The sequence below is a fragment of the Mastomys coucha genome, chromosome X, assembly GCF_008632895.1.
Source record: "Mastomys coucha isolate ucsf_1 chromosome X, UCSF_Mcou_1, whole genome shotgun sequence".
In the NCBI taxonomy this organism is placed as follows: domain Eukaryota; kingdom Metazoa; phylum Chordata; class Mammalia; order Rodentia; family Muridae; genus Mastomys; species Mastomys coucha.
The window spans coordinates 75,168,361-75,184,334 of NC_045030.1; the positions used below are offsets into that span (position 1 = coordinate 75,168,361).

The window sequence follows — 15,974 nt, forward strand, 5'->3', positions numbered from 1 at the left end:
CCAGGCTGGCCTTTGACTCTTAATTCTCCTGCCTCTACCTCCTAAGTGCTGGAATTACAGGGTTGGGCCACCATGCCTGGGTCCTAAAGAGTTTTACGTTCTTATGTTGAAAGTAATATCAGTTCAAGCCCTTGCACATTTATGAGAGAAATGGTGCCTCCTTTTGTATTCAGTAGGGCTAAGCCTAGTCCCTCTCCACCACCTAGGAATGATGAGAGCAGAAATGAAGGACTACTGTTATTTGGAGGCTAGTGATGCATTAACATTCTTTGGCAGATTGATGGAGGTATAGGTTATACAACTTAAAGTGGATGAGTTATGATGGGTATCTGTACCCTTAAAATCATCCCCACTGTTAAGTCAATGAACATTCAATATCTTAGGCAGTGACTCCTCCTTTCTTATCCTCCCTATCCCATCCTTACAACTACTGCTTTCTATCACTAGTGATTAATTTCTGTATAAATGGACTTCAACAGTGTGTGTCTGGCCTCTCAGTGCCACTTTTTAGATGTTTTCAGGTGTTTGTGTGTATATCCCCACTTCATATTTATCCCAGTGTATAAATGGCCTCCCATACCTGTTGATGCCTGTTAATTAATATTTACATTCTTTCCAGTTTGAGTTAAATAAAGCTGCTATGAGTATGCACATTCCAACATGAACGTATTTTTGTTTAACTTATCCAAAGTGGTTGCATTATATCTGCAATAGCTGTTGTATGAGTTTCAGTTTTCTCTACCAACTCTTGTCTGTCTTTCTGTCTGTCTGTTTTAGTGTCGCAATCCTAGTGTGTGGAAAGTTGTAGCTCTTTGTGCTTTTGATTTGCATTTCCTTCATGACTATCTTTGCATGTACTTGGTCATTCACATTTCCTTTGAGAAGTGTGTTGATCTCTTGCCCATTTCAATTGAATTGTCTTCTTACAAAGAATTAGAGTTCTAGACATCAGTTCGTCATCAAATATATTTTTAACAAATGTTTTCTTTCAAACAATATATTTAAATTTTTTAGTTTGTATTTTTGAAGGTTGCAGTGAAGAACTCTTGTCAAAAACTGTCACTATGATATTATCTTATGTTTGCCTATATAATTTTTTTATTACTTGGATTTTTTATTGATAGTCTTAGGGTTTTGTTTTATTTGTTTAGGTCGGGCTTTTATTTATTTTTAAGGTGATGTCTCCCTATGTTGCCTGGGCTTATTTTGTGATATCTCCCTATATTGCCTGGGCTTATTTTGAACTCCTGCCACTAACTCTAGAGTGCTGGACTAGGCATTCACCACCACACTTAGCTTTGAACTGTTACTGCAGAACATTCTCCCCTCCTTCCTTCACACAGACTTAAATAACAAACAACTTTTAAGTCAAATGGTGCTGGGACTGAAAACAAAAAGCCTAGGTAAGAGGTCCAATCACTCTGGGAGCAGTGTGGCATAGCAAGTTAGTAACCTGCTCCTGTTTCCTATCAAGGCAGAGTTTTATCACCTTTAAGAGAAATTGGGAGGCTTAAAAAATGGTTTTCCTTTAACATCAAACAGTTCACACTGCTAAATTAAAGTGAAACCTGTACAATACTTAGTTTCTGGAATTACACTCTTAATTTCAAGGTGCTTCAGGGAATCTAACAAAACTGAATGAATCTCCTGAAGCCCGAGGAGTTTGCTCTAAGAACATCTCTTTGGCTTCTGTGAACACAAGTAGAACCCTGTCTATAGAAGCTGAGGTAAGATGGCAGTCCTTAAGTTCTAATGCTAGCCAAGGCCACTCACTGCACAGGGGAGCAAAGTGGAGACTTGGGGACCATACACTAGAAGCAAAGCTGCAAGACAAAGACCTCAGGGAGAATGCCAAATGTCCCCCCTGGCAGAGCAGCCCGCCGGGTGCTCTGTGAGATCGCTCTAGCTTTGTGGATGATAAGGCAGTAAGCTAAAGTCAGGGGATGATTTTATATACCAACTTCCCCAGGCTATATTGAACTCAGATTTTGGAAAAACAACAGTCTAGGTGAGGCTGTGAAAATAATTTTTAGATGAGATTGATATTTAAATTGGTGGACTTTGAATAAAGCCATCTTTTCCCCTAGTGGAGGTTGATCTTGTGCAATCAGCTGAAGGCTTTATTTAAAAGACAGAAATTACCCAGAGGAAAGGATCCTGCTCCTGATGGCTCCTGGACTCAACCATAGCTTCACCCTCAGTTGCTAGTTGGCTCAGTTGCCACTCAGCTTCTACACTATGTGAGCCAGTACTTTGAAGTCCCCCATAGATGAAGAGATGATAGATTCTGAGTTACTGTGAGAATCCTGACTAATAAAGCCATAAAGTTATAAGCACAAGCATATAGTGATTAAATTTATACTGGCAAAACTATTTGGAGTGAAGGAATACTTCAATAAAACATAACTATAATGGAGTAGCATTATCATGCAATTGGACAAATGTAATAGATAAGCAAAAACAGAATTGCACAGCAGTACAATTGTTAAGCTATATTTTAGAACTATGGATAAATGTCAACATTTCTTAAGGAGATACATTTTCCAGGATCTAGAACACCTTTCAAAGTTATTTATGAGCAGTCATGTGACACACACCTGTAATCTCTGTACTACAAAGGCTAAGGCAGGAGGACTGCAAGTTTGGAAATGAAATCTGTAGCACAAGTTAAGAGCTTAAGTTAAGAGAAGGTCATGAGGGTGGGCTCTAACCCTGTGTGGCTGAGAAGCAATAGAAAGGGGACTTCTCAGTCAGAGATAGGCACATAGGGAGAATGTCACAAGAAGATGAGAGCAGAAATAAAAATCCTACATATACAGACAAGTCACAAAATGGCCAAGGTTGCAGAAACTACTAGGAGCCACAGAATGTCAGAAGGGACTCACTTTGATGAGAACTTGATCTTGGACTTCCAGCACTGAGGTATACTTTGTTATGACAGCCCTAGAAAATATAAGGCCTACTCTAAATCCCATTTAAAAGTGATCTTGGTAGGTGAGATGGTTCAGGAAATAAAAGCACTTGCTACATATCCTGACTAGCTGATCCCTCAAACCTAGAGTGGAAGGAAAGAACTCCTTGAAAGTTGTCCTCTGACTTCAATAGGAACAATATGGCATGTACACATCACACACACACACACACACACACACACACACACACACACACGATAAAGGAAAGATTTTTAAAAAACTTCACTATTGAGAAGTTAGGATGATCTATACAAGCATTACACTGTGAAGGAAATGAAAAGTGAAAACATGAGCTATCTCTATACCAAGCAAATGAAGTGTCTAATAGCAAATCTTTGGGCTGTGGTCTAATCCTTGAGAGAGAGAATTATTTTTGAGGACCTCAGTTATTCAATAAGGAAGATGGTTCAGGTTAGTCTTCGTCTCAGAAAATTAGCAAATAATCTAAAGTTAAACCAGAGATGGAAATAATCATGGTTAAAAAAAATAACTTAATGAAACAAAAAAAATTAAAGTAAAAGAGTAAGTCAAAGCTCTAGCTTTATTTTCTTTTAAAAGGGTCAATGAGGAATATGGAGCTGGCTCGGCAGTACTGCCTGTCTCACAAACATAAGGACCTGAGTTTATATCCCCAGCACCCATATAAAAACTGAGCAAGTCAACATAAACTTGTAACCCTAGCATTGACTAGGGGAAAATAGAAGAATCCCTAGGCTTCTCTGGCCAGCCTGTCTAGCCAATTAATGAACTCAAGTTTTAGTGAGAGAGATCCTGACTCAAAGAAATAAGGTGGAGAGTGACCTCTGGTGTCTACATGTACATGTACATGCATAAATACACAAACACAAACTCAAATGAAAGAGTCAATGAAACAGATAATCTCTCACAATCCTTGTTAAGATATGTGTAGGAATAAGAAAGGAGACAACAGCATAGATGCTAAAAAATAAAAAAAAAGATTATTTTAATAAATTAAAATCCATTGAAACTGACTAAAATGATTCAAAGAAAGCATTTATGACTTTTTAGAAACAACACCTAGTCAAATGCTATTTTTGCAAATTTATGAGTGTCCAGGAGGAAGATTCAAGGAAGAATGTAAGGGAAAATGTGTGTGTGTGTGTGTGTGTGTGTGTGTGTGTGTGTGTGTGTGTGTGTGTGTGTATGCGAGAGAGAGAGAGACAGAGACAGAGACAGAGACAGACAGACAGAGACAAAGAAAGACAGAGAGAAAGAGAAAATGGGAGTGTGTATATGCAGGTGTTCTATGTTCTGAATATTTGTCCCCACTGAAGTTAATGTGTTGAAACCTGATCACCAAGGTATGAGGCATGACCTTTGGGAGCGGAGTAGCCATGAGGGCAAAGTTTCTGTGAATAATAACATTACCACTGTTAGAAGAAATCTCAAGGGCTGAGCCAATCTCTTCCACAATGCATGTGACAACAAAGCAAGAAAGTCCCATCTATGAAAAATGAAATTCTCAGCCAACAATGACCTGTTTGCACCTTGAGCTTGGATATCCAGGCACCAAAATTATGATCAATGAATTTCTGATGCGTATAAATCATATAATCTATGGTACTTTTGCTATAGCAGCTGCAGAAGAGTAAGACAAGATGCAAGGAACCTTTTAATTTTTTTTAAAGATAAAGTCTCATGTATCCCAGGCTGGCCTTATAGCTTAGGATGACCTTGAATTCCTAATCTTCCTGTCTCTATACCTAAAGTGCTGGGATTATAAGCCTACACTATAATACCTGTTTTTTGTTTTGCTTTGTTTTGTTTTGGTGCTGGGCATGGAACCCAGGGCTTTGTACATACTATGTAAGCACTCTGCCAACTGAGTGACATCTCTAGCCCCACAAAGGAATTTTAAAAGAAAAATTAAGGGGCTAAGGGAAATCAAGTCTCTAATAGAAAGAGAGTGGGAAGAGGATATGCTTGAGCTATATAATCTATGGAACTTCAGCTTGGTAATGGAAATGAGGAAGGCAGTCCTTGCTGTCTTGCCTAGCTTCTTCCCAGGCCTAGTGATACTCTATTTGCCACATCACTATTCCATGTTGCATCCAGACTGTAGTCTCAGGAGCATACTATATTCATTGTTGAGCAGCATCCTCAGGTGCAGAGCAGCCAGTCATCCTACTGGGGAACATCTAGTTGGGAGCCTTTTAAGACACAAGCTGTCCTGAATGTGTTCTAAATTTCTCTTGGGAAAACATAAGGGTGAAACCTTGGATCTCATGATGACTGCCCAGTTAACCCTTTCAGACACTGTCCAGACAGTTCCCATTGAAGCTGCACCACCTATTAGAAATTAATTTATGTAAACAAGCTATATATGGTGACATCAGCTTATCATCCCAGCACTTATGAGGTAGAAGCTTGAGGATCATGAGTCCAAGGTCAGCCTTGGCTATATAGGGACCATAAGACCAATCTAGGATACATGAGACCCTGTCCCCAAAAACCAAGAGTAAATAAATAATATAAATGAAAACTTAAGCAAGTTATACTTTTCTAAACAAAAAAAGAAAGGAGCTATCCAGATCTATCACATCTTAACTAATCACATTTTACTGTTACTGTGTATTGATGCACATCTAGCAGACCACAGTAGAAATCAATGCTGTAGTGTGATGCCACAAATCTATTCCTATATATCTTGGTGCATACTCTGTCGTCTTCCTATTTGGCACAGGACAGAGCTATCCTGCAGAGGTCAATGGGCCAGGATACGGTACTGTGCTCAGTTTATTCCTGCTTTGTTGACTACCCTGACATGAGAAAATAATAGGGAATATGTGGTCACATCATTGTTGGTAGCGTGAACATGTGAAGTTTTAAGATATATCTCTGCTTATTTACTTTCAACTTATTCATTAGGATAAAGGAAATTGTGAGCCGACCAGTGCTCATCATGGGTGGGAAATACACATACACAGGCACACGCAGACATTTACTTTCCTAGAAAGCCAATTGGCATAAATTCATCTGCACATCACTACTTTAGAAACAAGTCTCACCTTGTCTGTGCCACATGGAAAGACACTATGCTCTAACTGATCAATCTGAGTGGACAGGGAAGACTTAGGCACAGCATCCAAGACCATTAGGCCAAGGGTACTTGGATGGCTGAGGTAGAAACCTCAGCCTCAGGGAGGGAAAAACAAGACCACTGTGGAGGTGTCATAAGGTACAGAGAGGGCAGCCAGCTGATCCTGGAGTTGAACATTTCTAACCTGTCAGTATGTAGTAGTAGGGACAGTATTCTAAGGGCTGCTCATATGAGCTTGGCCAGAAGGTAAAGGCCTGAGAGATACAACAAACACACAGATTTTGCTTCTTTTCTAGATACAACCCTTTGTAACCTCCACTGCCCTCAGTCTCAGCTAGGCCATGTGATTATTCTGACATAGCCATCACCAGTGTTCTGGCCTTCTTACCCTGCCACCACACACACTGAAGGCTCTCTAGTCATTTTGACCTACTTAGGGGTTCCCAAACGGGCCAGGCTGGCTCGAGGCTGGAGGCTTTGCTCATGTGAGTCACTCTGGGGTGTGGCCACCCCACCCCTTCTTACCTGCCCCAGCATTTGGTGACACAGCTCTCACCTGGTCTGACTTACCACAAGACAGGGATGCCTCAGGGTGGGGCTCCACAGGTAGGTCACCAGAAACCTGAAGTCCAGCTGAAGCAGCCAGTGAGAAGTTGCCCAAATAAATCACTCTGTGAAAGATCTGAGAGCTGTCATGAGTGCCATTCTCATCTATGCCTCAGGTCAGCTTGGCACCCTAGTCTGCCTGGATGACCCCTCCTATGGCATTTGTGTGCCATGTCCATAAATGATTAGATATGCCTGTCTTTTCCTGGTGCCCAAGTATCAATTCACTGGTGCTAATTTGCCGAGCAGGATCAGAGGAGGATGAGGGTAAGGTTGGAGCTGGGCATTGAACAAGGAAGGCATGGACTAGCTCTCTGCAGGCTCAGTTACTGCTTTCAATTCCTTCCCTGGAAGATTCAACCTTCTTATCCCAAGTGCCTAGCAAAGAGGGGCAACATTCAAGAGGACCATGAGACATACCAGAGAGATAGCCAGGGCAGGGCTAAAGGTCCAACACTCCTACCTATCACAAGCCCCTTTTGAGAATCTTCCCCTCTACATACTCACAGAGCTCTCACCACAGGATCAGGCCAGCATGGGCCCAAGTGTACCTTGGTGGGATAATTTTGGGTATGGGCAGAGAAAAGTCTGGCCAGTAAATCAGCTGGTAAATAGTTGGTGATATTTATTGAGAAATGGGATGAAAGATGGAAGCCCTGAAGGAGCAACTCACAGGCTGGCCAAAGGGTGCCCAACTGGTGGTGGAGCGCAGAGAAGGCTCTAGGATCCTATGGCCAGGTAGGCCAAGGCTGAGGAAGGCCACAAAGGTGCTACAGAGAGCAAAGATGTAGCTCAGAGCCTGGATGAATGGATGGCGCTGGCATTCAGGCCTCAAGGCTTGGACCATCAGGTGGCACATACATGGGCTCAATATGAGCCCAGCTGCGGGCCTGTTCATCTGCCCAGGCAAGCAGCTCAGGAGCACGGTGCAGGAAGATCAGAAGCAAGGTGTGCACATCACCCTCTGCTGAATGGGCAGCACTGGGTTCAGCATGGAAGTAGCGATGGAAGAGACTGGCCAGGCTGTAGCTTTTGCGGCCTTGAGCCCTGGTGCCATGGCTGTGAGCACGGTCCAGGCCCCGCAATGCAGGCAGTGTGTCCAGGCAGACAGTATCTTGGGGCATATGAGCACCCAGACGTTGTAGCTCCGTGCACAGCAGTGGGAAGTCATAATCAAAGCCATTGTGGGCCACAAGGCAGATGGGGCCCTCCTGGCGGCTTAGGAAGCCCTGCAATGTCCTCACCACAGTGCCATTGAAACCAGCCTTCCGGCAGTGCATCAGGCCTTCAATGCTCAAACCAGTAATCTCACTGGCCTTGGCAGTAAAGGGGCGCTCTGGGCACATGCACAATGTGAGCTTGTCCAGAACACGGGGCAGCACCAAGGAACCAGAATCATCCCGTTCTGGGTTCTCCAGGGAAGAGCGGTGAACAGCAAAAAGGGATATCTCTGCAATCTCAGGATCTATGTTGGGGAGTCCAGTGGCTTCCAGGTCCAGGAATACAAAGGTCTCAGCCCGGGGTGGCTCAGACATGCTGATGTTCTCACAGGAACAACGAGGTCTAAAGCTGCCAGAACAAGTGGCATAAGCCAAGGGGCTAAAGACATGAGAGCAATGTCCTGCTGCCTATCACCACCTCAGGTCAAAGCTCTACCACACAGAACCTCACTTCCTGCTGCTCCACCCCACCTCATGAGGCCTTTGGTGCTAGGAGTAGTTTCTGATGCATATTCACATCTAGGGACACTTTGAAGAGGACTCCATGGGGCCAGGATCTGTTACTGCTGTCCATCCTTCCTCCTCCGTTTTCTGGGTCTCTCTCCAACCCAACCTTAGTTCTATCACCTAATCAAACAGGCAGAAAAGAAAGTGCCTGTTTTCTAGACTTTAATCCAGGGCCCTCTTCCTTTTGCTGCCAGCCCCAGGTCTAGCCTATCATGGAAGGGGACAGATATAGTCCACAATTGGTGCCTTGGCCCAGCCCCTAAGTGAAAATACCTTGGCTGGGAGCCTCAGGCATTATGCCCTGCTTTCTGCCTTTGGGTGTCAGGCACCAGAGGAATCTGGCATGGGGACCCTGGTCTCCCTAACCTTTTCTCTGCAAAACAAATGCTGTCTCAAGCTGGCTTCTACCTGCCTCTAGGCTCGTGGCTTTATCCACCTATCCCCATCACACTGGCTTACCTGGGGCGGGCTTCAGCTGGCTTCCTGGGCTGCTGGGCACCTGTCTCTGCACAGGCTGCTCCAGGCAGCCTTTAATCAGAGGACACAGCCCGCCCCCAGCCGCCAGTTGGGCAACCAGGAGGCTGGAGGCTGCAGGACCTGTGCAGCCGGCTTGCTTGCCACCCCCTGGTGACACACGCCCTATGTTTACAGACTGAGAAGTAGGCTCTGACTGCACACAGGCTTCAGATGAGTGATGAGCACCATCATGAGCCAGAGGAATGTGTCCTCACAGGCAGGAGGAAGTCAGAGTGTGGTGGAAGACTGTGGCTTCTGCTAAGCCCTACCCTCCACCCCCAAATCTCATCAGATCTGGTTGTGGTTGCTAGACCTGGACAGACGAGGTGTGATGTTTAGCCCTATGCCAGGACATATTACACACAGACAACAGGACCTCAGGAGTGACAGAAGCACCTACTTGTGCTTTGTTTAGCCTTTGAATGGGAAGACATGCTGAGGACAAGGCCTTGGTCTTGCTTCAGTGAACAGGGAGTGTCCTCAGGAGCATCTCCAATATGAACATTGCCTAGTTGCAGCTTACTACCTTTTGGCCCCATCTTCCAGCCACAAGTAGGAATGATAAATCTCTGCTCTAGGGGTAAGACATCCAAGGGTTTGACCCTCCTGGGTCTGACACCCAATATGTTTCAAGCATTTATTTAATAGACTTGTGGAGAAGGCAGGGAGGAAAGGCAGGCAGGCAAAGGGAGGCCATGAAGCAGTGAGGCCTGACTCACACAGCCCTGTTGGTATAGCTGATCCAATTCTTTCAATTTCAGAAATGGAAAGAGGTGACTGGGAGACTTCTAGGACAGGAGGTCTCAACTTTCCCAGATGCAACCCTTTAATACAGTTTTTCATGTTGTAGTGACACCCAAACATAAAATTATTTTCATTGTTACTTTCTAAGTATAATCTTGCTGTTATTAATTGTAATGTAAATATCTGATATGCATGATGTGACTCCCTAAGGGGTATCAACCCACAGGTTAAGAAACACTGCTCTAAGGTCTTTTCTGCTTCATCTGAGAGGCAGCATCAACATGTGAGAGTGGCCAGAAGGCTAGAAGGTTATCCATGGCCTCTCCTGAAGATCCCATTCCAGAGATCCAACGCTGCAGGCCTAGCCTTCTAAGGATGTGGTTGATGCTATACACACCCACTACAGCCACTCCTGGGCCTTTCCATAGAGCAGTTGGTTCAGCTGGACAGAAGAAAACAAGGACCTGCTTGCCCATCAACCTTTCCCAGCAGTGTCTAAGCAAGAAGGGCTTAGCACCCAGCTGTCCAAAAGTACTCAGGGAGCCTGGAGAAACAAAGGTGCAGTTACAGGAGCAGGATGGGGCAGGCAGCCACAGGTGTTATAATGGGCCTCACCAAGTTGTGCCTGTTCTGGTGCTTGAAGGGAGGGAGGTGGCTATGACAAGCACACTACTCAAAAAGATACTGGGTCACTGTGGGAATCCCAGAGAGCAATTTCCTGGATAACCAGCCAGGCCCTGGTGAGAATTCCCCAGTGGATTCTAGCACCCTAGAAACAAAGGAAGAGATAGGCTCCCAAAGACATGTCACAAGGGGCCTCTGTGGAACCCTGAAACAAGATAGGAAGTGAAGGGCACATAAACAGGGAGAAGGGTCATGTCAGGGTGCAGGGGAGACCTCTAGAACTAGATAGGTCAAACTAACTAGGCAGTATCAAGAAGGAATAAAAGCAGCAGAGAGAGGAAAGGCCAAGAACCACTGGGGTAGTAGAAGGCCTGCCACCAAGCTAACGTAGAATAGTAAGGATGAGGACAGGAAGGGAGGTTGAGCATTGATATGCAGAAACAAACAGTAGTACAAAGACAACATCTTGGTGCATGAGTTTCTTTTATTTCTAGCTTTCCTGTCCTACCCATCTCTGTCTTCCTTCTCTGCTTCTCTCTTCCTCCTTCCCTTCAAACTGCAAGCACCAGGCAAGTGGAAATCTATGCAGGTTATGAACAGGACTGGAACTGCCCCTCCTGGCAGTTCCAGGGAGGGCTTTATACCCCCGCATTATCTTGTGCCTCTGTGAAATCTGTCAGTGAGGATCTTGTACTTCTGTGTTACTTCATCAATCCTGGCAGCTGTATAGGAAAGAAACATGAACAGCCAAGTGAGTAAAGGGCTTGTAGGCTTGAAAGAGGTAGAAGTTTACAGTCCATACAAGACCCATTCCTTCCTTTCTTCCTACCAGAGCCCCTGACCTTCCTATTCTTCTCAGGCTCTCACTAGGCATGACCAGGTGGTAAGAAGGACAACTCACACCTGGTCCTCAAGGGGCTTGGAGGCTGGGGTGGGGGTAGGGTCCAACTTCTTCCATGACCAGAAACATTGATTAAGGAGTTGCTAACAGGGCCTCTTGGCTGGTGGTACTAGGCCAGCAGCTTGGAGTCTCTGGCTGGGTCACACTGACCATAATGCATGTCAAAGTTCAGGCCAGGTTGGGTCCCTGCTACCTCAAAGCCCAGGAGTTGTTTCAATGGTGAGTTGTTTTAATCTAATACCAGTATGTGCACACAGTAACAAAGCCAGCAACACAGAACTATTCTAAGGCTTTTTAGAGCAGTTGTTCTCAACCTTCCTAACACTGAAACCCTTTAATACAGTTCCTCATGCTGTGGTGACCCCTAACCATAAAATTATTTTCATTGCTACTTCACAACTGTAATTTTGCTACTGCTATGAATTGTAATGTAAATATCTGACCCCCAAAGGGGTCAAAACCCACAGTTTGAGAACCACTGCTTGGGGGACATATCCTATTAAAGCATCTACCTCCAGGGCCCTGACCAGACAATTACTAAGTACCCAGTAATTAAATTTCTGCCCAATTTAAGTTCTTCCTTTGTTTGTTTTTAACATGTATTTCTGTTTTAGGGATTTATTTATTTTTATTCTATGTGTATGAGTATTTTGACCACATATATGGATGTATGCTATGTGCATGCTTGGTGCCTGAGGAGACCAGAAGAGGATGCTGAGAATCAAACACAGGTGTTCTGGAAGAGGAGCCAGTGCACTTAACTGCTCAAATAAATGCTAGAAGAGGGCATCAGATCCCATTTCAGATGTTTGTAAGCCACAATGTGGTTGCTGGGAATCGAACTCAGAACCTCTGGAAGAGCAGACAGTGCTCTTCTTAACTGTTCTTGCCCCAAAGAACAACTTTCAAGAGTTGATTCTCTCCTTCTACCTTGTGGATTTTGGGATCAAACATAGGTTGTCAGGCTTGGCAGCACGTGCCTTTACCCAATGATCAATGTCATCCCACCACATTTTTCTAATTCCACATTAGACCAGGTTAGCCTAGAACTTGACTTCTTGCCTCAGCCTCCAGAATAATGAGATCACAGGCATGCCAAGCCTGGTATTCCCAACACAAATACAGACCCATTGCTTTTCCTACCAGTTTGCCTACCCTTTCTGTCTTTTCATGAGGAAAAGAAAACTCACAACCCATGCTGCCTGTCCCCTCTCTTCCAAGTCCTGTTGTTAGTGATACTTTGCCTTTTGCATGTCAAAGTTAGCAACATTGACATTAAGTACAGTGATAGTCCCAGTTTGTCATCATTTTCCCATCACAAGAATGGCTCTGGAGCTTGAGACTCATGAGGTATGCCCATCCTGAATAGCACCCTAAAGATCCTTCCCCCTTTGCTTTCAGTGGCATTCTAGTTAAAGAGTTACCCTGTGGCAAATTGTGACCCTCTGAAGATGACAGTTTGCTGGGTTCTGCTCTGTCCTTCTTCTGTGGCATCTGCCTTTATCAATCCCTGAGTGTTGCTAGAGTCTAGACCCTGGGCCTCACCCTATCCTGAGCTATCAGCCCAATGGCTCACACTTTCCCACCTGGAGGAAGGCCTGCTTTGCCCTCACATGTGGACTTTAGCAGTTCTTAGTCTCCAGGGCTGTTCCTGAAGCCACATACTGGCTTTCTATCTTGAAGTTTTGGTCTCATACCCTGGTCCCGCTATAGCAGGGTGGGTTCAAGAGTAATTCCTTTGGGTTCCACCTGCTCTGGACTTGAAATAAGGAGCTCCCCTGTTTCATTTCTGTTTCTGTGGATCCAGCTTCTGTGTCCTATACCTTATGTTTACTCTCCCATCTCACATCTGTTCCTAGAGGCTCACTATCTCATGTGTCACTGTCTTCTGATCTTTCCTCTCAGCTGGGCTTTCACAGTTACCCAAGCACATTTGCCTGTCATGTTGTTTGGAAGTTTTCCAAAAACAATTTCCTGTGTATCCAGGTCTTTTCTCTTCACCAAACTGGTTCTCTGTACCCTGCCCTGCACTGGAGTTGGGGTGCGGAGCCTGGGCAAAAGGTATTCCCCCCATGCTGTTCAGAGGTTTGCACCCTTTCCTGTGAAGAAGAGGTTCATGGAAAGCAATAATGATTGACAAGTTGATTTGGCTTCAGAAAGATGCTGAAAGGTCAGCCCTCATCATATGGCCCCTTAAGGCTTCACATCACAAACTTGTTTGCTTATTCACTGCCACTGTTTTCTCCACAGGCCCTTGATGAATTCTGTTCTTTTCTGGGGCAGCTGCTAGGTCTTGAGACCACAGCGGTTATTAGTTGGTTAGATCTACTATCAGAGCATCTGCCCCCAATATTCCCTGGGGCTGTTCTGTCACTTAGCTATTCTATATGTCTGAGAATTTGTTCCTGTTTGCTATCTCCCTTCCATACCTATTAATCTCTCCCTTGTCATGTGTGCCCTCTATTCTCAGCTCTGGCAGGGACACTTTGCCTCCTAAATATGTAGGTGTTGTTACAGTAGTATCATTCACACAATGCCATAAGCCAGGAGACACACAACCTTACATGAGCCTCTTACTTGATACTCTGGGACATATCACCAACAGGGCTCAGCTACAGCATCTGGATCAGTAAGACAGAAAATGATACAGAAACTAAGGGAAGGTTGTTTCTCATAGAGGCCAAAGCCCATAATGGGTCAAGGTAGAAAATGAGCAGTGAAAAGCTCTAGTAGCTTTGGAGTGGATTTGGACACTGGTCCTTTTCTCTGGGCATGTCTAGTGTCCAAGAATTTGTCTCAAAACAAATCAGGAATCCACACTGACAAGAGCTGCTCTACTCACATCTTCACACCACTGAGGCCATTGGAAACCAAAGGATGGGGTAGGAGTGCCCAGCTCATACTGCCAAGCTTACTACCAGTGCTAATATGTCCTAGTCACCAGAGAGCGGGTACAATGTTAAGGTTATTAATGATCATTATTGTAGAAATGATAGCATAGATTATGATTAATTTATTAATATAATTAAATGGACTGCAATGAGAGCCACAGTGACAGTGGTGATTAGGGTAAATGCTATCATAAATTTTAAGATGAAGGATCGACCCTCTTGCAGCTCAATAAGCAAAAAGAGATTCCCAAGTATCTAGTATATATGTCACAGGTGTATGCCAGGGCAGAACACAGAAAGAAAGCCATCAGCCAGAGAGAATCCCAATCAAGGCCTGGTTGTACAGGCCTATATAGTTCCAGGTATAGTTCTCTCAGCTACTGAGAGAAGATGAGAGAGGAGTATCATAAGTTCAAGGCCAGCCTGAGGGTCTCACTAAGTCACTCAGGCTGGCCTTGAACTTATGATACTCCTCTCTCATCTTCTTAGTGAGACCCTGTATCAAAATAAAAATTAAGGAAAGGAAGAAAGAAAGAGAGAGAGAGAAAAGAAAGGAAGGAAGGATGAATGGACAAAAGAAAGGAAGGAAGAGAGAGAGAGAAAGAAAGAAAGGAAGGAAGGAAGGAAGGAAGGAAGGAAGGAAGGGGAGAAAGAGGGTTGGGAATACGTTCAATAGCAAAATACACAGGGGAAAAGGTCTCCAAAGAAGACAGCATAAAGGCTGTGATCTAAGGTCACTACATGGAGGAAAAATCAGTGAAAACAATTATAGCCAAGTGCTGTTTACTAACTTAGAAGGAAAGACTGGGGAATAAAGGAGTAAGGTTGTAGCACTGTGAAGAAGGCTCCAAGTCCTCCTCCTGGCTGACTCTGACACTTTGAGCCAACAATAAGTAGAAGAGAAAGAAGAGCTGCCAACTGTTTAGCCATTGATGAACAATAGGAATCTACAAAGTCCAGAAACCTCCAAAACGGGCAAACTTACAGGTGTTAAACTAATAGGCGTTCACAGAAAGACACATAACCGAACTGGCAAAAGTCAGAAGCTATCAGAAAAAAGGGAAGGGAAGAGACCTGCTACATATAAGTGCCTTCAATAAGACAAATTTGTTTCATACCAGAAGCTCTGAAGGTCCGATGACAGTGGGATGATTCAAAGTATGGAAGAACTGCCATCCAATAGCAAAGAGCAAAATGAAAGAGAATAACAGAAGCCCCTGAAAAGATTTTTGGGCAGTGGGTGGTAGTTAAAATAGAAATAGCATATATAGGCAAAGTGTTGTGGAGTGCTAATTCACAAATGGGAAATGTGTACCACACCTCCAACCCTCCAACCCCCTAGGCTCGGGAAACATCAAGAAGGAAGAGGTGGAAAGACTGTAAGAGCCAGAGGTTAGAGAGGACTCAAGCAAAACACTGTCTTCTGGACATGACAATGATGCTGCACTCATGACTCACAGTAGCTGTGATTACTTATACAAGATCAAGCTTGCCAACATTCTAGCATGAAGCTGGCTCAGCTCATAAGCCCACACCCTAGTGAAGGAGCTCTTGACAGCTGATAGATGCTGGGGTAAGGAGAGTCAGTTTTCTTTAAGAATGTGCCCCCTTCATATGAGAGTTTGTGCCCAGTCTTTTTGCATCTTGTTATGCCATGTTTGGTTAATATTCCTGGGAGGTCTGCTCTTTTCTGAAGGGAAATGGAGGTGGAGTGGATCAGGGGGAGAGGGGGAGGTAGGGAGAACTGGAATGAGTGGGAGAGGGAAGCCTATAATCAGAATGTATTGTATGAAAGAAGAATTAAACAAAGAAAAATAAGAATGTGCCCCCTAATAAGTCAACCATGTTCCCTCCAATGAATGGCCCCATACTCAAAAAGCACATACAAGGACAGCACAAATTAGCCTTGGTGAGAGGGTTTTTTTTTTTTTT

At 44.3% G+C, this 15,974-nt stretch overlaps 2 protein-coding genes across 2 annotated transcripts in view; both read right to left on the minus strand.

Annotated features, from left to right (window-relative positions):
• Positions 1 to 7,239: 7,239 nt before the first annotated feature.
• Positions 7,240 to 8,937, minus strand: Trex2 (three prime repair exonuclease 2). The gene is made up of 2 exons (XM_031374393.1): positions 8,826 to 8,937; positions 7,240 to 8,208 (listed from the first exon to the last, which is right to left on the minus strand). Exon 2 carries the CDS (start codon positions 8,172 to 8,174, stop codon positions 7,464 to 7,466), a length of 711 nt encoding a protein of 236 aa, XP_031230253.1. The 5' UTR covers positions 8,175 to 8,208; positions 8,826 to 8,937; the 3' UTR covers positions 7,240 to 7,463.
• A 1,779-nt stretch (positions 8,938 to 10,716) lies between these two features.
• Positions 10,717 to 15,974, minus strand: part of Haus7 (HAUS augmin like complex subunit 7) — a 21,519-nt gene continuing 16,261 nt past the window's right edge. The window contains exon 10 of the mRNA XM_031363962.1: positions 10,717 to 10,972. Coding sequence (XP_031219822.1) covers positions 10,902 to 10,972 — 71 coding nt within the window. The 3' untranslated portion in view covers positions 10,717 to 10,901. The remainder of the gene's footprint in view (positions 10,973 to 15,974) is intronic.